Here is a 22,413-nt window from a genome sequence, read left to right on the forward strand (position 1 = left end):
ATTAGTAAAACCCAGGACCAGTGGGGCTATTTGGGCCCCGGGGATGGGGCTCCTGCAGTATTATACAGGGAGACTGGCGTTTGTTTGGTGGGTGGAGGACGTCGGGGGAACAGAAGGCGCGCGGCCTGCCCCGGAGTGGGCTGGGCCAGGACGAATGTGCTGCGTGGCGGGGGAACCTTCTGACAGGGGTCCGCGTTACGGAGCAAAGCAGGAGGGCGCGGGCAGGATGAAGCTTTGAAGGAGGCGACGGTAGTAGTGGAGAGATCAGGAACCTGTGATGGAATCCCACCTGGAAGATAAACCCGGAAGGAAAAGAAAACGGGGAAGAGAAGCAACTACTAGTTATAAAGCACTCTGCAGCTTATAAAGTGTGGTCGTGTTCTATGTGATTCCACGGAAATCTGTGAAGGGCGTTTTATGCAATCCTGAAAATCTTAAAGAGTACCGACCCTGGTGATGAAGGACGTGAGAGGCGAGATGCTGGGGGAAGCTTGTGGCCATGACCGTGGACGTGAAGCCACAAGAGTCCACAGAAGACAGGCTGGCCCAGTGAATTTGGGGATGGGCATAAGAGGACTGTAGAGATCTGTGCAGGTAGGAGACATTAGAAGAAAGTTGCACGGCCACCCTAAACAAGTGTCTGGGATTTTTTTTTTTTTTTTTTTTCTGGTGAAGAAAATAAGCGTTGTCTTTACTAAATTCATTCTGTTTGTGATGGTGAAATGTCTAATGTCAGATTCTTCTTTTTTTTTTTTTAAAGATTGATTCATTCATTCATTTAATTATTTATTTATTTATTTATTTATTTATTTATTTATGATAGACCTAGAGAGAGGGAGAGAGGCAGAGATACAGGAGGAGGGAGAAGCAGGCTCCATGCAGGGAGCCCGACGGGGTACTTGATCCCGGGCCTCCAGGATCATGCCCTGGGCTGAAGGCAGGTGCCAACCGCTGAGCCACCCAGGGATCCCCAGATTCGTAGTTCTGAACTAAAGATGATGAATGAGAGAACAGGTTTAAGGAGAGGTATTGGGGAGCGTGTTGGGGGAGGGGTATCATCCAAATAGAGAAGGGGATCGTAACTGAGGAGATGGACGTCACCGTGCCAGCCTAGAGGAAGGAGTAAGAGGCCAGCTCAGAAGGGCCTAGAAGGATGCTCAGGAGAGGCAACACAGTGCGACAAGGACAGCCAGGAGGGCTAGCACCTACCTGGGGGTGTGGCATCTTATGGCATGAATTCCTACTTGAGGTGACGAGTTAGTCACATGGTCTCTGTACTCCCGATTCCACGTTTTCATATTTCTATATAAAAAAATTTTAATCGGCGTGTGCCTGTGTGATACCTATTCTGTGTGTCCAGATGGCTCTGTCTGAGAAAGGCTAAGTGCTTCCTGTAGTACAGGTGGGAGGACGGGGAACCCACATAATTGAATGATGGGCACAAAAATGTACAAACAAGAACAAAGTGCAGCCTGAGGGCAGTTGGTAGGATGGACGCAAGCTTAGGAACAGGGCCCTGTCAGTTGGACTGCGTGGTGGAGCTCGTCCCAGGGTCCCTCTCTGACCACCTGGAAACGGCTGCTTTGGTTTCCGGACCCAAGTGTCGTTACAAACCTCTGCGGTGTGTCGAGGGATTGCTGCTTCCCTCGCCAGGAAGTGAGTTGGGTGTGCGGGGGGCGCACACTGGCCCTGCCGCTCGTCCGGGCCCGTGTCTGCGAAAGCATCGCTGCCTTGAGCGGGTTTCAAAGACGGAGCTTTCGGGTGGTTTTCCAGGCCTTTCGTTTCCCAGCTCGTCGGTCGTGCCCGGGTGCTGTTAGCTCGGCGGGGTGGGCGCCGTCCTGGATTCCCTCCCCCGCGCTGCTGCGTGGGGCTCCCGTCCAGTCCTTGCACACCTTGTACCCACCTGCCAGGGACAGAGTCCTGCTTGGTTGTCATTCACAGCCATCGACTGGACCTGCTCAGCAGAAGAAAATGGCTCAGTGGTTGCTGCTTGTGGTCCAGCCCTGCCAGTCACCCCCCCTCGTGCAGGTGGGCCCCTGATGGGATTTGCCCCCTCAGGCATGACCTAGAGCTCTGCTGTGTTTCAGCGGTTTGGTTCGGGCCGTGGAAAGCGAGGGCTCCTTCCCCACCAGTAAATGTACCAGCAACACGTGTGGCATCCTGGATTCACTGGTAGGCCGCTAAGAGCAACACTGAATGTTGCATTTTGGAGTATTTTCCGGGAAGAGGCGTAAAGCTAGGAAGTAGCGCATTCCGTGCGGTAGTTATCAAGGGCGTGTTTAGTGCCCCGTTAAAAGAGAATCCTTGCAGGTTGCTTGCATGTTGATTCTTGGTTGTTTGATGTTTAGCGTGTCAGGTGTTCTAGGGCGGATCTGTCTACCTGGGTTGGTTCCCTGAGCATGATTGTCGCTGAACTTGGGGGAACGCGTGTCCTACGGGCCACGTAGGAGATGACTGTTTATCTTCCCCAGGTTCTTGCTCGGAATCCAACACTCACTTGGCTTTGGGAGAAGAATGTCTAGGTGTGTAGTGAGCCAGGAATTGTACCTGTGAATACAAGGATTCAAGGGGAGTCTGGCTTCGTTTTGCTTGGGTTTTTAGTCTGTTTCCTACCCCATACACTGGTGGGAGATTTCTTGCTACCTCGGGAAACCTGCCCCACCTGAGTGATGTGACTTCATGTCCATGGAGAGGGGCAGATGTAGTTGTTCTTGGTTTGCTGTGATCAACTCTCCAACAGTCTTGTAAAATATTTTCATATTAGAAGTCCATTTATTTGCTTCTCCAAGTTACATGTTTTAAGAATTCATCATCTTGGGATGCTTGAGCGACTCAGTTTGAGCGTCTGCCTTTGGCTCGGGTCGTGACCCTGGGGTGCTGGGATCGAGCCCACAGCAGGCTCACTCCGGGGAACCTATTTCTCCCTCTGCCTCTCTCTGTGTGTCTCTCATGAATAAATAAATAAAATCTTAAAAAAAAAAAAAAAAGAATTTATCATCTTTGAAGAAATAAAGAAGCAGTTCTCTAGTAGTATAATTTAGTAGTTCTTAAACTTTTGACCTCAAGGCCCCTTTTTTACATTCTTAAAAATTCTGAAGGACCCCCCTAATTTCTTGTTTATGCTGGTTATGTATTGATATTTACTCCATTAGAAATGAAAGCAAAATTTGTATACTTATTTCCTTAGAAATAATATTCTAGGCTCATTACATAGTGTTAAAATTTTTTCAGAACCTAAAAAAAAAAACATCACTTGACAGTAGTGGCTGTTTTAGTCATCTTGGGCTCCTGTAGTGAAATACCATACACTAAGTGGCTTAAACAACAGAAATTTATTTCCTCACGGTTACAGAGACTGAAAGTCCCCATGCCAGCGTGGTTGGGCTCTGCTGGTGGTGCTTGTCTGGCTTGCAGAGGGCTGACCTCTTCCTATATCCTCAGATGGTCTTTCCTAGGGGTGCGGGGTGGGGGGTGGGGTGGAGGTCCTAAGGCCATCAGTGCCCTTGGATTAGGGACTCACCCTTATGACCTCATCTAACCTTACTTACCTCCTAAAAGCCCTGTTTCCAAATACAGTTGAATTGAGGGTACTTTGATGTTTGAATTTTGTGGAGACGCAGTTTGGTCCAGAATGGTGGCATTAAAGATAAAAAATAAAGTCTAGCTTAAAAGAGTGGCATGCTTCTATCCGCTGCTGCATTCAGCCACTTGTGTTGTTTTGATCGAAGTAATTGAAGGAAATTCATCCCCACAGAAATACACAGATGGAAAAGGAAGTATTTTAATAGCATTTTCAGGTGACAGTGGATATTCTTTTTTTTTTTAATTTTTATTTATTTATTTATGATAGTCACACAGAGAGAGAGGCAGAGACACAGGCAGAGGGAGAAGCAGGCTCCATGCACCGGGAGCCCGACGTGGGATTCGATCCCGGGTCTCCAGGATCGCGCCCTGAGCCAAAGGCAGGCGCCAAACCGCTGCGCCACCCAGGGATCCCAGACAGTGGATATTCTTTTTGAAACTCTGCAAACACTGGGCAGGAGGAGTAGCTCCTTAAAGGTTAGCTGCAAAGCAGCATCTGCAACTGTATTAATGAACTTCTGGTACTCTGTTAGTTTAAAATTTATTTGCCAGTCTTATACCTTGAATGAATGCGTAGTTTGATAACAATATGTGGGAGTCAGTTGGAAAATATCAATTCACTGAATTATCCAGATCTTCTAAATATTGACACATCTCATCAGGCAGCTTTAAAAAAAAAATCTCATTATTATCATCACCAATTTCATCAGAAAAATCTTTAAATATTGGAAAAGGGCAGCCCGGGTGGCTCAGCGGTTTAGCGCCACCTTTGGCCCAGGGCCTGATCCTGGAGTCCTGGGATTGAGTCCCACGTTGGGCTCCCTGGGTGGAGCCTGCTTCTCCCTCTGCCTGTGTCTCTGCCTCTCTCTCTCTCTCTCTCTCTCTCTCCCCTGTGTATTCTCATGAATAAATAAATAAATAAAATCTTAAATAAAAATAAACATTGGAAAAGCTGCCAAACTTGAATACAAGTTTTCCGAAATTCTCATTTTTGCTTGAAAGCTCAATTTTTATCATTGGAAACCAGTATTGTCAGTTTCCTTCCTCCATTTTCAAGAGAATCACTGCCAAGTTTTTAAGTCTGAATAACTGTGGTTTGTTAGTTATTCTTTCAAATAAGAACAACAACAACAAAATGGCTAGGTGTGTGAGGGTTCCTTTTTCTGTGCACCCTTGCCAGCACTTGTTGTTTCTTGTGGTTTTGATTAGCATTTCCCTGATGCCGGGTGATGCTGAGCATCTTCTCATGTGTCTAGTGACCTTCTGTTTATCTTCTTTGAAGAAATGTCTGTTTGTGTCTTATGCACATTTTTTAATTGGATTCTGTGGTTTTTGGGTGTTGAGTTGTATCAGTGCTTTCTATGGTTTGAATACCAAGTTTGTATCAGATATGCACTTTCATCAAGGGTATTCTTAAGCGAAACTGGCTTTTTTTTTTCAACCGAGACACTGAGGAATACGGTGATTACTGGGGTACTTGGTGTCACTGCCGTGAGCCATGCCAAGGCAGCAGGAAGTTTCTTCACCAGCTGTTGCTTTTGTACGACCAGTGCAGATGTCTGCTCTGTGCAAGTGGCAAGTGACACCTTAGTGTCATTGTAAAACTAGTCTTGACCTCACAGACTCTGTGAAAGGGCCTCAGAGACCCTTAGTGGTCAAGAACCATGTTTTAAGGACTGCTTCCGGGACACCTGGGTGGCCCAGCGGTTTAGTGCCGCCTTCGGCCCGGGGCGTGATCCTGGAGACCCCGGATCGAGTCCCACATCGGGCTCCCTGCATGGAGCCTGCTTCTCCCTCTGCCTGGGTCTCTGCCTCTCTCTCTAATAAATAAAAAAAAAAAATCTTAAAAAAAAAAAGAAAAAAAACTGCTTCCCAAATACACCGTCTGCTTTTTTGTTGTCTCATTGGGCCGAGTGGAAATGGTTCCAGGTAGCTGTGAGAGTGAGGTGTCCCGATGAATACCCGGGGCTGGGGCAGGGCACAGAAGACGTGAGGGTGTGGACTGAGACGGGGAGCCGGGGACAAACCTCCGGGATTTGCCTGTTGGTGGCCTGAGGTCTTTGATGCAGCCAACAAAGAGTCTGTCTCCAAGGGCTCTGGATTCACGGCACATCTTCGTGAGAGTTCATTTCGCTTGCGTCACAGGCGTGAAGAGAGCGTGGGCTGACCTCACCTCCCGAGCAGGGCCCAGGACCAGTGGTGAAAATGCCACAGGATTTAAACAACTCCTATCATGTGCTGTAGCCATGGGTCAGTGAACACTTGACGACCACTGGAAGGGTGTCGCCGTGTCCTCTCCCTTGCCTTGCTTGACCAAACTGGGTGTGTTCGAAGGATGAATCTGTAAGGAGAAATGAATGAAATACAGTGTTAGGCATTCTGCTTGAGGGGTTGATGGGTAAGTCATCCCAGAGGTGACCGAAGGCCTTGGCTCATCACTTGGTCCTCAGGTAGCTATTTAAACGCCAGGCTCTCTTGAGCTCCGAGGTGTTTGGGTCGTCCTGCAGAAACAGAAGCCTGGAGAGAATCCCTATGTGTTCTTACTGAAGACCAAGAGAGGTGCCCTCTGTTGAAGCCTTAAGGGTCAAGTCAGACAATAGGAATATTTCTGAAACATGTCATTGATGAAGAATTACTTTGTGGAGTCTCACTCTCTAGAATGTAGTAAAAGTCTTTTTTTTTTTTTTTTTTTTTTAATAGGGGAGTGATTAGAAATGCATTTTTCACTTAAGGTGTGGTTTTTCAACAAGTTACTCTTGGGGGATTTTCCTAGCCCTTTGCTTCCATGTCAGGATCCTCTTTTTGGTACAGCAAAATATATACATGAAAAGCGAAAGAGTCCTGGATGTTTTGTGCGGTTGTTGCCAAAAGATCTGGGTATTTGGAAACATCTGGAAAATTGACTCAAGTCTTCACAGGGGTGGTTAGCATGGGGCAAATGGAACCTCTGGCCCATCGTCAGGTTATTTACCAGCCCAGCATCGATGGAAGTGCCTTAACGTGTGAGGAAGGAGGGCTGCATGGACGGAGGAGTGCTTGCAGTTGCTGAGCTTTCCAGTAGTTTCCGGTGGAGCAGAGATGAGGTCCTTTACTCTCCGAGTGTTTCAATTCAGTAAATGTTTTGCCCTTAGATCCCCGAGACGGGAGAGCCAACGGTAGGCCCAAGTTCTGTCCCTGCCCCTGTCCCGGCAGCCGTTGGTGTCGGTGGGTGAGGCGTCCAGTGGCCTTAGGGGACCAAGGCCCCAGGCCCCCTGGCACAGCCCCACCCCCCCCACCTCCCAGCGCAGGCAGCCCAGATGCAGGCGCTCCTGGTGGAAGGAGAGGAGGGCTTGCACCCTTGCACCCGGGACTCCCTGTGAACTGTTCGCTCCGTGCGGCCCTGGGGAGAAAGGGTAGACTCCCGGGGCCTGTCGTGCAGGAAAGAAAGGAGGTGTCGTGGCAGGCGGCGGGGCCCGAAGGAGACACCTAAGCCAGAGGCCTTGGGTTTCAGGCCACAACCCAGCAGCTGTCGCACGGGCACCTCGTGAGCCGGCCCGGCCTGGCTGCGGACTCGTGAGGGGGGAGCGGGGCCCCGGGGGCAACACGGCCGCCGACCTGGGGGCGCAGACGTGGCCGCTGCTCGTCCAGCACCTGGAGGGCGCGAATCCGGATCACAGGCCTCCGTAAAACCACCTTCCGTCCACAGCCTTCAGGGACATCATCCCCCCCCCCCCCCCGCCGCTCACCCCGGGAGACCCGTGAACCACTGCCTCTCGCGCATCCAGGGCCCCAGATTCATGCAAGCGGTGCGGGACGCTGCTCAGAAAGGTCTTTCTTGGCAGGAGTCATGCCTTTGCTTCGGTTCCCCTCGAAGTGCAAGCACATCTTGCTCGTCTTGGGTGTGGCCATCGGACAGGGCAGGGCAGGACCCCTCGGCCTTGTGGGGCCCGAGCCAGAGGCCCTGAGGCCTGGTGTGGTGCCCGTGCCCGCGCCTCTCACCCAGTTTGGCCTGTGAGCTCCCAGGCTGCTCGGTCTGGGAAAACCTCGGTACGTTGCTGCTGCCGCCTCGATTAGAACATCGGGACGTCAAGGGAGGGGTTTTCCCCCCAGACTTATTAGCAATGAAAACCTTCAATGAAACTTTTTTCAATGAAATCTTACCAGGCAGCTCAGTATAATAAATCAAAGCTGGATAAATGACAGAAGTCCCCAAGAGCCTTCCTCATTTGTGTTTTTCCTCTCCGTGCCACGGTCCCCACCCTCGGCGCCCCCAGAGTGTTCTCTGCAACCCTCACAGCTTCCTACCAGAAGCCTTGAAAGCAGGCACGTGCCCACAGGCTCTCAAGTGAACGCACGTGAAAATTGAAGTCCGGAGAGGTTCGCCCAGTTGCCCAGGCTCACGGCCCGGTGGTGGCGGATCTGGGACCCACGTGTCCGGCCCGGTGCCCCGTGTCGGCCTGTCTCTGCCTTCGTACCCCCTCACCCCACTCGGTGTTAGAGCTTCAAGGTGCGAAGAGGGCCGGGTGTCAGGCAGACCTTGGGGATGGGCGGATGTTCAGTAGCCTGAAGCCTGAGGTCCAAGATCCAGGCCCGAGGCTCTTGCTTTATGCCTAGTGATCGGGGCCCGCGAATCTATCCACGTGACACTGCTTCATAAATGGAGATGCCTCTTCAGTGTCCTGCGGACTACGTGCTTTCCCAGAGCATATGCCTTTACTTTCCTGCTGTTTGCCTTAACTCCTGGCAGCCCCGGCTGTTCATAGTGGAAACCTCGTTCCTACTGCAGTGTTCTCGTGCACAGAAGCCTCGTCCTGCAGTCCGCTCTGCTCGGCCTTTCTGTGGCCACGTTTTCTTAAATTTGCTGCCTACCCCACCTATTTCAGCGGCTACCTATCACTGATACAAGACACCGGTGTCAAAGCCAGCCAGGGAATGGGAAATACCATTGATTATATGGAAGTCAAGAAGTGACATTCTTCAGTTGCCACAGGACAGTTTTTTTACTTGAAAATTTTCCAATCATGTACGGTCTGGCCCTTGTCGGCAGATGGACGTTCTCTGCGGCAACATGCACTGTTCGGTAGTACAGACGTGCGGATGGGCTCCTGGCTCTTAGACACGTTTTGATGAAGGCCTTGAGCACATCCCCACGAGGGCCGATCACTGGGGATTCTGAACGTGACTGAGAGTCGCTGTCCTGTTCCTCTTATCGTCACCATCATTAGAGCCAGGTCAGTTTCAAAGGCGGGGAGAGGCGCATGATTGTCAGCCATGATTGTCGCGTTGGAACCAAGCGTGCGGCGGGGGGGGGGGTCCAGACGTGAGCCGTGCGAGCTTTATTTTCCTTTGATGCCGAACACAACTTTACCAGCCTCCCCCAAACCTATCTCCCCGTGTCCTGTGGGATTACAACATACGCTTGCCTGAGGATCGCTAAAGTAGCGTAGAAACAAGTGTGAGGCTGGTTTGCATGCTTTTCCTCCAGCAGAAATAGAGCCTCTGGGTCCCTGCTGTTCCTGCGGGACAGAGTCCGCCAACACCACCCTGAATTCGTAGTTGAGATCGAGATCGGCAGCAGAGCTTAAACCTTTAGAGGGGGGGGACGTGAGGAGCTGATAGGAGACGCCCTTCTGGTTGTCTCTGCGACAGGAGACGGGTCAGTCAGGTCATTCTTTCAGGGTTCTCCAAAGCTGCATCTTGGCCGGCAGCATGCCCTTTTGTGCATTTGGGTTCTTTTCACCAAGTCCATCGCAGCTGTAAGCTGGAAGATATTTAAGCATTATTTTTAGCAATTAAAGGTGTTTCTCTGTTTCATTGCACGTATGTTCTAAGCGTGGGTTTCACCGTTGACAGGGCGCCCTCCAAGGAAACGCGTATGCTCAGAGCTCTGAATGTCCATGTCAGCCCTGTCTATCAGGGTCGTATGTGATTTTGGGATCTTTACCCAGCATGAAATTAATCCTGTTGTTCTAGATTTGATGCCTCCTTTTTTTTTAGTAACGGGCTATGAATAGTTTGTTTTGTTGCTGCCCACATGTGCTTTCCTCGGCCGTATAATAATCCCCTTTTTCAATGCCTTGCACACAGTGCTTGATTCTTTATTGTACCCCTTCCTGCTGCAGTCCCGTGGTACCCCGTTATGGTAACTCTGTCTCCTTATTTATTAAGTTGGAGATGGGATGAGTTAGGGTGAATGATCTGCAATTGGTAGAAAGGTTAGAGTTTAATCTGCTATCCTGCGTTATCGAAGCCGCGGGGTCAACAGCCACGGGGACTTGTTAAAAGCACAGAGTCCTAGATCCGCTGTGGAGATTCTCATTCAGTATGTTTCGATTTAGACGCCAGGAATCTGCTGTTTTTGAAGTTCCGTGGAAGATTCTGGTGCAAGAACATCGAGTATATGCCCAGTGTGATGATGGTGGTTTTTAACAACAATGCTTTAAATCTCTATCGGCGTCTCAGATAATTCCAGAACGATGTAAATTATTGTCTTAAGCGGACCACGTTTATCTGCACAGCCCGGGCTGCGTCGGAGAAGGGGCATCCGCAGGCTGGCAGCTGGGAACCCGGCTCCAGCTTCTGCATTGACCCTTCATCAAGCTACGGTTATGTGATCTGTCTAGGTATCGGTCTCTTTCATAAATTGAGATACTTCCCGAGTCCTTGATATTCTTTGATTTGAAGGGTTTTGCCTGCCCAGGAGTTATATTCCTCATCGCTGTTCACTGATCGCTACTGCTTCTCCTAGTTCACCGGGGGCCTAGCTGCTCAGCAGAACATCGACCGCCGCTGCTGGTAGCTGCTTGCAGATTCAAGACGGCTTCTCTTCCTTTCTTCTGACGCTACCAACCTCCCAAAGCAGATTGAAGGAAACCATTACCCTGGGAAACAAGTCCTTATGTTGGGGTTTCTCTTAAAATTTAGGCTGTAATTCTGACCGTTTCCATATCCGGCCTCGGCGGTTTTCACCCACTGGGCTCTTTTTTTGCAGGCTGAGGGGACTTTTGCGACTTTGGGCACAAGATGTGGCTGATGTCGTAGTCTAGGGAACTGGGCTTGTAATGCCTCACCCTCCCAACAACCCTACTACTTCCAGGAACCTCCTGCCTGTTCTCCAGGAGGGACTGGCTGAAACCAGGGGCAGAACAAAGTATCCCCGTAGATCTTTGGTTCTCCGCCTCTGCAGAGTTGCATCAGAATGGTGTGTAATGCTTTAAAACTGTGCACGTGTGTGTCACCCAGCCCGGCCTGGCCCTGGTGAATCGGGCTCTCTTGGGTGGGATTGGACATGTCTGTGTTTTATTTTATTTTATTTTATTTTTCATGTCTGTGTTTTAAAGGCTTGACTTCAAACGCTCCATCTGGAGCCTGCTCCTCTGCCTCTGGACTGGGTCCATGTACTGTGTTTCTGTATTTTTTGTTAAGGCAGGTACAAGTAAATGGAGAGTTGTCATCAGGATACAGTAAAGTGTGAGCTGTGATCTATTGAGAAAATTAAGTTGCTTTGAGACCTGGAAGGCCCTCAGTGGCTGAAGGCTTAACATTCCCGGCATGCTGCTGAAGTGCAGGAACTATCATCACTAAAGCTTTACTCCTGGTGCCTGTCTACCATGGGCGGATGGTTCTTGTTTCATCAATGTGATAGAGTGGGAAAGTCATTCATCCTTTCATTAAAGTGTATTTCCACATAATTACTCATTTGTCCTTTTTTTCAGTATAATTCAAAATAATATGGAGAATTTACAACACGCTAAGCATTGTTCTGGATGCTGAAGATACAGTAGTGAACAAAATAGGCAAAACTTCTGTCTTCTTGAATCTTTTTCTTCATCAAAATATTTATTAAAATGGGATTTAATATGACGGAGCTCAATGGCTGCATTATAGCCTTATGAAATGTCATTTTTAGGGGGATCCTTCAGGATCGTCCTGTGTATTCCTAATAGGACAAATAAAACTGGAAAATTGAGTTGAGCATGTGAAATCCAGATTAAACTCAAAATGTGAAGACCAGAGACTATTACCAACACTGCAGGTAGCATGGGTGTTCAGGTGCATGCTTTCTGAAGGCAAAAGGAATAAACCAGTGGGCTCCAAAAGGAGGCGGCCAACGTCACTGCAGAAATAAAGTTCATCGTCTGATTTTGGGAAAAAGTCACCAGAGAATGCGTATTTGCTACAAACCTTTCTTTGACTCTGTTTTTAACTCCTGTGTAGAGCTCACCGTAATTTATCCGCCTCTTTCACCTGTTAGTGAAAAGCATTAATTCGAGGTGAATGCTTCAGGCATCAGGGATGCTACCTCACAATCACTGCAAATTTCTATACTTGCCTTGAATGGGTTAACACAGCTTCCTCGGTGTCTACTGGAGTAGGAGGTGCTTTACTGCCGTGGTGTTTCCTTCTGTGCTGTAGTTTATGCACGAAAATAATTTGATTTAGATACAATAGGAATATTTTCAATCTGCTTTACAAGGAATTTAAATACTAAATTGTCCAAATCTTTTAGCGTGCCTGTTTTAAGAGTGCTTTTGTAAAAAAAAAAAAAAAAATTGGGGTGGGGTGCGGGAGGGGGTTGTTTTTGTTTTCTTTTTTAAAACCATAACATCCTGGGATTCTGAATGCAGGCTAAAAAATTGATGAACTGCAAAGATAACCAATAAAAGAAAAACACATTTGACAGAGATTTCAATATATCAAGGGAACATTTAAAAGAAACCGAGGGCCTGGCTCATGTTGCTATTGGTGAGTTAACCAGCTTAGAAGAGAAGTAAATAGTGTGAGAGAGGCAATAAAAAGATATTCTGGAAGTAATTATTAATGCTAAAAGTCCTGCATCTAATTTTAGAATGCTTATGTTTGGAATTTCATATGCGTGATGAAAATGTGTATTTCAGGTTTGTGTAGAAAAACAGCGCTTTGAGAAGTTGATGGAACATTTCAGGAACGAAGACAATAACATAGATTTTATGGTGAGTCATTCCAGTACTGCATTACATTCAATAAGGCAAGCTCCGTTTCTGTACTTCTTTTCCCAAATCCATTTATATTTTATATATTATATGTGTGTATGTATGTATGAATGTTCCAGAGGACAGAAGATTGAGTATAAGAGGCTGTGGATTCACGCCAGAGTGTCCTCACAGTCTGTATTTTCCCCTTACGGTGTTTATGTCCAGTTTCATTCCTCACGTACATGCTGCAAAGTAAAGGCCCAAAGTACCAAGTATCCGTAGCAAATAAAGGATGAAGCCATGCGTTGGGGGAAAGGGTGTCAACTCCTGGCGCACATCCCTGCCATCGCCAGCTTCAGCTCTCAGGAAATCTGCGTGAGGATCCTGAAGGTAGAAACCAAGAACCTGGACCGTTTTGTCTTTTTTTTTTTTTAAGATTTTATTTATTTATTCATGAGACACACACAGAGACACAGAGAGAGAGAGGCCAAGGCCCAGGCAGAGGGAGAAGCAGGCTCCGTGCAGGGAGCCCGACGCGGGACTCGATCCCGGGACCCCGGGGTCAAGCCCTGGGCCGAAGGCGGCGCTAACCGCCGAGCCCCTGGGCTGCCCGCCATTCTGTCTTCTGCACGCCTCAGCCCAGTGGCTTTCCCCAGACTATATTCTCAAAGACTACAGCACGTTGGTTCTAGAACTGACTGTGTGCGTCCCCCAGTGACTGTAGCAGTGACTTCCCCGGGCCCCTCCCCCCGGTGACTCTGAGGGCGTAAGCACCCTGCACGTCACCTTAGCCGGGCCCTTCCCTGCCAGGACCTGCGGCTCAGCGGCACGACCTTCCTCTTCAGGACGGACAGCAGAAGGACTTGGGGACCACTGAATTCGTGGACTTGAATCTTAATCTTGGGTTGACGGTGGAAACCTGCCGTGGAGGATTTCTGGGACAGACCTCCCGTGAGTGCCCCCGGATCTGCAGGCTCTCGGAGTCCAGCTGGGGGGCCTGGGCGACCTCTGGACCTCGGAGACCTTTCGGGGGCTCCCTCTCAGCTCCCTTCATGCCTAGAGCAGGCGTCCTGCTCCGTTCTTCCCCTGTCGAGGTTTGAGACCTCGCGCTTAGGGGACCGGACAGTTTTCATTGGAACCGCCTTGGTGGCTGTAAAACATGAAACAGAGTTTTGCAGATTTCTAACCCTTTTATGTGAAAAATTTTCTGGGTCCTTAAATTTTATATGCATCCTTGCCCTCAACCCCTTCCAAAATCCGTGAGAATGATGAAATCCTTCAGAGAGAAACTTTTCTGTTCCATGGGGCATATTATTTGCTGTTTAAAAAGGTAAAAATTGTGGAACAAGGAATACTTTTACGCGAGCTTTCTAATTTTGTTGCTAGGGTGTTTCGGCATGTCAAAGGCCCGTGTTTGCCCTCATGATGGATATGTGAGGAGGTCGTGCCCTGGCCCGCTTTACCAGGTTTTCCCCTCTGCCTTCAGGGCAGCTTGCTCGATCCTGAAAGATGAGCTTGCACACTGGAGGCTCCCGGGCTGAGGCCAACCTACAGGCTTGTGACCCCGCTGTAAAAAAAAAAATTGGAAATTGTGCATAAAAATATGGAATTCAGATTTTTTTTGAAACATTTCAGCTAAGACAAGGCCCCTGTGCTTGCAGACTGTCAGCCGCTGGAGCCAGGGTCCCCAACTTTTAGCTTGAGGCTCCCCTTTCCCTTGCCATGGTCCTCACCGCTCCTTACTGAGTCTCAAGTGGCCGCTTCACTCGTTTTCAGACCTCGGGGATCACTCTGCCATTCGCATTTCTGCTGAAACCATAATTATACAATTAAGCCCTTTAAAATGCCTGCGCTGTTTACAAGTGAGTGTATTTCCTGTCCTCTATTTATACGTTTGGGCACCGAGGAACCTGACGTAGAAGATGCTGGGATACAGGTGCTCTGCTCGGTTCTCCTGTCTCCTGGCAGATCGTTGCCTCTCAGGCATATCTTAAAACTCAACAGCTACTCCGAAGAGAAATGGGAAGATGCCAGAATCGAACCTCTTTTACTCCAGAAAAATGAGGCTTTTCTCAAAATATCCTTGGGGATGCAGTTAAGTTGTACAATCTGCCTAACAGCTTATTCCTCATAAAATATAAATTTCTCTAACATAAGACTTCTTTCTTTTTTTTTTTTTGGTGGACAAAAGAAAAAACTGACAAAAATCTTTTTTTTTTTTTTTTTTGGCTCATTTAACCACAGAACATGAAGTCATTGTTTAGTAAACTGCGAAACAGTATCCTTGTAACCTAGGGAGTTGACATGTCTTCCAGAGATATCCAGTGTATAACTTACACCCAAAGAGGAATCTAACTCGATAGAAACAGAAAAAAAAAAAAAAAGATAAAAGAAACTGGATTTGGAAGAAAGAGAAAGAAGTCCGTTTTCAGAGTCAATGTGAATCTGGTTCCTCACTCATTTTACCTCCTTGCAGAGACTGTGTTTACCCATGGTGGGGGGAAACAGTAAGATATTTTCATTATAAATAAACTGTCATTATTAAGAGTAAAATCGGGGTACCTGGCCGGTCAGTTGGTAGAGCATGCAGCTCTTGATCTCAGGGTTGTAAGTTTGAGCCCTACACTGGGGGTAGAGATTACTTAAAAATGAAATCTCAAAAGAAAAAAAAAAAAAAAAGCAAAATAGATCTATTCAACTTTGTTTCATTCTTTACCAAACCAGTAACTGGTTTTCTCTGTGGCAGGCCTGAGGGGCACTGATGCAGTTGTGGAGAAAAAGCAGTAAATCCAAGGCTTTTGTAGAACAGAAACCAGTTGATTGTTTAAAATGGAAAGACGAATCAGAGATCTTGTTACGATCTTGATGGTATAGTGGGGCCCACAGTGAAGTTTTAGAAGTGATTATCCTAAATAAATAAATAAATAAATAAATAAATAAATAAAAAGTGATTATCCTGTGGCATGACAATAGGTGATTTTTTAAAATATTTTTTTTATAAAATTGTTCATTTTTCTGTGATATACGTGTAATAACTCACACAGTTTGATCTATATACCCATAGACTTTTAAAAAAGTTTCACTGAGAGGTGATGAACATGACATCTAATTTATCCATTGAAAGTGGACAGTTCAATGTATTTTTTGCATATTTGCAGCCGTCAATGTGATCTAATTTAGAACATTTTGTCACTCCAGCAAGAATCCCCTTTAGTTATTAAAATCCATTCCCAGTCCTAGGCAGCTTCTTCTTATTCATAAGACACATAGAGAGGGAGGCAGAGACACAGGCAGAGGGAGAAGCAGGGGCTCCATGCAGGGAGCCTAACGCGGGACTCGATCCCGGGTCTCCAGGATCACAGCCTGGGCTGAAGGCGGCACTGAACCGCTGAGCCACCCGGGCTGCCCCCCCCCCCCACTTTTTTAAAGAGATTTTATTTATTTGAGAGAGAGAGAGAGTGAGCAGGGAGGAGGGACAGAGGGAGGGAGAGAGAAGTAGGCTCCCCCCTGAGCCAGGAGTGTGATGCGGGACTCAATCCCAGGACCCTGGGATCATGACCTGAGCCAAAGGACTGAGCCCCCAGGGCCGTGTCCCCTCCTCCCCACAAGGCAGCTTCTAATCTATTTTCTGTCTCCACAGATGTGCCTGTTCTGGGTATTTGATACGAATGGAATCATAACCTAAATGATCTTTCATGACTGACTTGTTTCATGTAGCGTAATATTTTCAGATTCCTCCATCCTGTAAGGTGCATCAGTACTTCATCCCTTTGTATCGTCACATAATATCCCATCGTATGGTTATAGCCCATTATTTTAATCCACCAGTTGATGGACATTAACCACCCCTCCCTTTCTGGTGGTGAATAACGCTTTTGTGAGCATTTGTGTGTAAGTGTCTCTACGGGCCCACGTTTCCACCTCCTGGGGGCACGTTCCGAGGAGCAGGTTTGCTGGGTCGTGCAGTGACTCTGTTAACACATCGTGGAACTGTCAGCTCTTCCAGTGGCTGGTTGATGTCCACAGTGGATGCGGGTTCCATTTCCTCCACCTCCTTGCAGCGCCTGGTGTTGTCTTTCCTTTTGATGTAGCCGTCCTAGGGGATGAGGAGCGCGTCTTACTGTGGCATATCTCTGACTTTTGAAATTAAAAAAATTATAAAGTATTTTGAAAGGCCCAGTGAAACAACAGAACAGGAGATTCCGTCTGAGTGCGTCTGGACGTGTGCTGCTGAAAGCATGTGCCCGTGATTAAACTGCCTTGTAACCCACTGTGTCTCCTTGCAGGTGGCCTCCATGCAGTTCATTAATATCGTGGTCCATTCAGTAGAAGACATGAATTTCAGAGTCCACCTCCAGTATGAATTTACCAAGTTGGGCCTGGATGAGTACTTGGATGTGAGTATAGCAGTGCGCCCGGCTCCAGTGGAGACTTGGTCTATTGCCCACCCTCAGAGATGCACTTCTGCCCTAACGAACGCTCGACGCTCCATGCGGTCAGATGCCGTGGCGCTGGGCAAGGGGAACCCATCCAAGTAACGCCATTGGCCAGAGAAACTGGATTTTTGCAGCCCCCCTGGGCCTCGGGCTGGCTTCTGGCCTCTCCGGACTGGAGTCAGGCAGCCTTGCCTAGCCTTGCTGCAGTTCTCCTCTGGCTCTGTCTGGGCCAAGTCTCGTCGCACCCTTCATCCGGGCTCTTGGGCACTTGGGGGACTCCATCTGGGCAGGGCAAATAAAGCCCAGACTGCTGACGAGTGGGGAGGAAGTGCTTAGAGCATAAAACACTAATGAGGAAACAGACACCTGGGACTTTGTCATGTAGCTGTGAAATTCTGTTGGCTGCGTTGTGGCTTTAGGAGTTCCACTCTTAGGTTCATGGAGGAGGAGGCCTGCAGTTGCTCGGTCTCCAGCTCCCCTGCAGAGGTGCTCAGCCCGGTCCCTGTAGCTCCTCACCCCACAGGTAGATAGCAGGTGGGTGTGAGCATGGCAGTGGGCCTGAGGAGCTGGGTGTGCCCGGGATGCTCCGTGTCCACGGCCTCTTGAGCGGTTCTGGGTTCCCCTGTGTGCAGTGGTGCTCCGCCTGAACTTGGAAGGCCGCTGGGAGAGGCAAGAATCGTTGACCCCGATTGCAGATGTTTCTAGCCACAAAGAGAGTAGAAGTGCTTCTTCCGTGGATGCCTCCAGAGTCCAGATGCCCGTCTTCGTCAGGGGTGAAGCCAGGGGATCACAGCTGATTGTGAGGTGGAGACCTAGCATTGCTCTGAGCTCGGCTCGGCTCCCACACCAGCGGCCTAACGTCCCCTGACATCTGGCCTCAGGAGGAGGCGCACACTTCCATTAGAGTTGTTGGAATTGTGTTCTTATGTCAATAGTCACTAATATCTCTGCTAGAATCTGGTATTGAAAGGGTTTTCCTGCTCTGAGATCAAGGTTTCTCCAGCCTCTTGCCCTGCGTGCTCTGAGGGGGGTGGTATTTGGGCAAAAATTGTGCACGTAGATTGCTAGTGGTGGCAGGGGTCCGGTTCTGTGATGGTCGTGCAGACCCCGGGGGGCTGGCGGAGAGTCCCACGTCAGGTGGTGCCGTTGCTCCATGTCTGCCGTGTGAAAGCGGCTGCTTGGCTGCCACTGTCTCCCTTTCTAGGCTTTGCCCTTACTCCGATGTCTTCTCTGGCTTGTCCTCAAGACTAAGATGGAACATATCTCCTTAGGCCAAGCTAAGTTCTAGACTTCCAGATTAGGCCGGGGAGCAAATCCCTCTTCCAGAATTTACGGAGAGCACGATTCCTCTGAAAAAGCATTTAAAATTTTTTCCAAAACTCTGTTTAACGTCTTGACCTCTTGGTTCTGGATTCTGATAAACGTGGTTAGAAGATTAGAAGCATCTAGTATATAAATGCTTCATTAGCTTACAAAAACCCAGCCTAGTAAGTAGCCACGGATTTGTTCCGTTCGTGTTTAGTGGTGTCATCCGTTTGCCGGTGTCACTCTAGCCACTCGTCTGTTCCCCCAGGGAAGTCAGGATTTCTGTCACTCGTAAGGAAGAGGGACACATTGTCTTGGCCCTAATCCCCTTACCGCTGGTTGACTTGCGCCGGGTGCCGGGGCCTCAGCAGTGAGTGGAGGCAAGCGGCGGGACCTTGATGCGCGGGCAGCCCTTGGGGAGGTTGTCCCGGAGGGCGGATTCTAGCAGCTTCTGCTAAATAAGCCCCAGGGCTGACACGGTCCTGCCCTCCCCACCTCCCGCCTAACCCTCCTCCTGGGCACCTGCCCTCTCCACTCAGGCAGTCGCCCCTGCCCTAACTTCCCCTGCACACAGGTGCCTCTCCAACTCGTTACCTGGACCGCGGCTCCCTCCTGAAGCTGCTTTTAAGTTTACTAATGTCTGGTTTCACCTGTTTTGTATCAAAATGCTTTATTTTCGAATATGTTGACCTGGGAAATATATTTTTCGGGAGGATTAGGGGGGAAATGTGTCTATATTTGGGAGAGGGCATCCCCAGAGCGGCATCTGAGGGCACCCTCTCGGCCCAACACTGCGTTCCCTGGAGGCAGACACCTCAGACCCTCTCCTGGGCAAGCCTGCCCTATTTGGAACCGGAGCGTGTCGGCTGTTGTGTCGTTTGCTCTCCTTCCACAGCTGTGCTCACGCCGCCTTCACTTGCATTTTGGTTTGTAGAAGTTGAAGCACACCGAGAGCGACAAGCTGCAGGTGCAGATTCAGGCTTACCTGGACAACGTGTTCGACGTGGGCGCCCTGCTGGAGGATGCGGAAACCAAGAACGCGGCCTTGGAGAGGGTGGAAGAGCTGGAAGAAAACATTTCTCATGTAACTACGTCTCGGAGAAGGAGACACTGTTCATACGTAACTGGGTGCCCCGCAGAATAAGTGTTAGCTGCTCCCGCGGTCGGTGGGGGGCCGGAGGGTAGGGATGAGCCGCAGCTGGGAGCAGGCTGCCCGGGCTGCTCGGGGCCTCGCAGAGAAGGCACGTCCCGTACTGAAACTAAGGGGCACCATTGCCTTGCCCGGGTCACCCGCTCAGTTTCCTGGGCATCTCGGGTCCAGGCCCCAAGAGCAACGTGATGGGCACCACGCTGAGGGGAGGCGTAGCTGGAATATGGGACTCGGGGCTGAGGTGCAGAGGCCTAGTCTCCTCATACTCTTCCAAATGGAAGCCATTTCCGGCCATGTGTGCTCACCTAGGCCCACGGCAGATGGGTTCTAGCACTTTGTGTGAAAAAAGGTCCTTGTGTCCTCCCCACCTTGTTCCTTGTGTCCTCCCCACCTTCCACCTCGCCCTCTCCCTCGGTGGAACTACCGCTGCCTCCAGGCAAGATACCCCCGCCTCAACCTCTCAGGGAGTTTGGGTTGATGAATAAGTGATATTTCACTCATAGTCTTGTGAATAGAAGTCACGCTCTACCCCGTGTGTCCACACAGGCCCAAGGTCGGAGTGACCTTGTATCCTCCTGACGCACGTCTGCACACTCTTGCCTTAAGCTGACTCCAGTTCTACATGGATTCTTTTCAGCAATAGGCATTTTCAAGGAAATCAGTAAGCATGTCCCTTACAGCCTCTTCTCTGAGGACTGTCCTCTCAATATGACATCAGCTCCATTTCAGAGCAGGGATTTTTTTCTTTGAGGGATTTTTCTCGCCACAGACTAAGATGGATAGGAGTCTACAGGCCTTTGGAGGCCGTCCATTCCGTTCACCCATTAAGCAAATACTTGAATATTTGCAATGAGTATTGTAAATAGTGAATGAACAGAAAAATGGTGCTTCTTAGAGACCCAAGCATCATGAGGACCAAATTCTTGTGTCGAATTCCGCTTGACGGTGTCCTTGGTTGTAAATGAGTTGTCTCTTTTTGGAGCAATGCTATTTTCCCATCTGAACAGTCCATTTCTTTTCCTCGACATCTTCTTAGTTGAGAGTATGGGACGTGCTTGACGTCCTTCACCCTCGTTCATCGTTCTGAAAATGGGCATCCTCTTGGCCGTGGTCAAGCCGAGTTGGTGAGCCAACCCTTCCCCCACCTCTGGAAGTGCTGCAGTGACGTGTTGGCCCCCCGTTAGGAAGCGCACGTACTGGCCCAGTGTTTTCTTACCCTAAAGGGTTTGACTCCTGTTCTGAACCTGATCGGCACTTTCCTCCCCACCCTTCCTCCTCACCTTGCCTCCCTGGTTTTCCTTACCTGTGATCTCTTGTGATCATTTCCAGTGAAATGTGAGAGATCTGAGGTTGCTCACTCTCAGAGTCTTGTGGTAAAAGTAACCACTTAACACACGGTTCACCCTGTGTTCCTCCAGAAGCCTCGGTCCGCATCGCATGACCATATTCACATAACCCACTTTTGTAGCCGGCCACCTGTTTGTTTGAACCGCCCCTCCAAATGGCTTTTATTATTGGGGCAGTTCGGGTCAAAACAAGCAGTACTGTTTTTTCAGCTGGTTTTCAATAATAACAGAACCAAGTTTGCAGACCAGTAATTTTCAGAAGCTTTTGCCTAAATGGCCTTTTCTTAGGGAGGGAAAGTGGTCTTTCCTTCTTGCCTCACCTGCTGTTCCTCACACCCTTGCCAGCTGCTACAGAAACAGAGGGAGATGCATGGTGATCGTCAGAATATCAGGGAGCTGACAAATGGGTTTTATTAAGGATCATCTATAAATTATTAACTCCTGTTAGGAACAAATATGTATTCGGAATCTTATAAATATTAACGTTTCCAGAAAATAGCTTGTGGAACACATGCAGGACTCTGATGGGCCCCTGATCGTTTTTGAGCTCCACTTTCTGAGAACTGAGGACCTGATGAGAATGGTTGTGTGTCGTGACATAGGTTCCCTTTTAAAACCTTTACAGTTGTCCGAAAAACTGCAAGACACAGAGAATGAAGCCATGTCCAAGATCGTGGAACTGGAAAAGCAGCTCATGCAGAGGAACAAGGAGCTGGATGTTGTTCGAGTAAGTGTGCTGATGACAGCCGGCCCAGACGGGCAAGGCAGGGAAGGTGCGCCCGCCGGCGTTAGCCTAGTAGGATGTGGAGTCTGCTCATGTCCGAGGAATGCATCGATGCAGCACATTTATTGGAACCATTTCAGAGGTGATACTCAGATGAAAAGTACGATGGTTAGGGTGTGTGTGCACATGTGTGTGCAATCAAATATGTTGAGGGTCAGTACTTCCTTATCACAGGTTTTGAGAGCAACAGTATTTTCCCATCTGAACGAGTCTGAGTTGATTCAGTCAGTGGATCACCCATTTACTTGGAAATAACATGGCATGGATTTAATTCATGCTACTTATTTATTTTTATTAGGGCTTAGACGTCTTTGTTTTTTTGTTTTGTTTTGTTTTGTTTTTACTTCTACTTGAAACCAGATTTGGTGGTTGCCATGGAAATGGTGAAATCAACACAGGCCAGACCAAATGGGGTTCACCAAAACAATTTTAAAAGAAAGAAAGAAAAAAGCCAGAGCAAAACCGATCCATTTTATTATCAGATAATCCCAGCTATTTTATTTGGCCTTAGCCTTGTTTTACCTTACGTGTCGGTATTTATGGAGTGCCCCCCATCTGCTTAAACCCGTACAGAACATAAACCCCCAAACGCTGGGCGGGCTTTCAGGCACACGGCCGCCTTCACCCCATCGTCGATGAAGCGGCACGTTTCACGCGATGCTTATCGTGTCTGCGTGTGTTGCTTGATATTCCGACTTTCCTGCGGTTAACTCTAGGAAATTTATTTTTGGCACGCCATCGAGACAAAGTGTAGCATATGGACTCAATTCAAGTCAGACTCTCAGATTATTAATAATAGACAGGGTGTGAAGAATGTTTCCCTGCCTGCTGGCGGTTTGTGGCGAGAGATCACGTGTACAAGACCCGGCGAGCGAGT

General features: G+C 48.8%; 1 protein-coding gene across 12 annotated transcripts in view; it reads left to right on the plus strand.

The window, feature by feature from the left end:
* The window catches only part of FMNL2 (formin like 2), a 261,812-nt gene that overhangs the window by 213,249 nt on the left and 26,150 nt on the right, over positions 1 to 22,413 (plus strand). For all 12 annotated transcript variants that reach the window (XR_012013348.1, XR_012013349.1, XM_072789227.1 and 9 more), the window contains exons 10-13: positions 12,459 to 12,533; positions 16,802 to 16,912; positions 19,191 to 19,340; positions 21,378 to 21,479. Coding sequence is in view for 10 of the 12 variants with exons in the window: in XM_072789227.1 (XP_072645328.1) it covers positions 12,459 to 12,533; positions 16,802 to 16,912; positions 19,191 to 19,340; positions 21,378 to 21,479 (438 nt within the window). In the remaining 2 variants the exon portion in view is untranslated. The remainder of the gene's footprint in view (positions 1 to 12,458; positions 12,534 to 16,801; positions 16,913 to 19,190; positions 19,341 to 21,377; positions 21,480 to 22,413) is intronic.

This window comes from Canis lupus, chromosome 20 (assembly GCF_048164855.1).
Source record: "Canis lupus baileyi chromosome 20, mCanLup2.hap1, whole genome shotgun sequence".
NCBI classification, from domain to species: domain Eukaryota; kingdom Metazoa; phylum Chordata; class Mammalia; order Carnivora; family Canidae; genus Canis; species Canis lupus.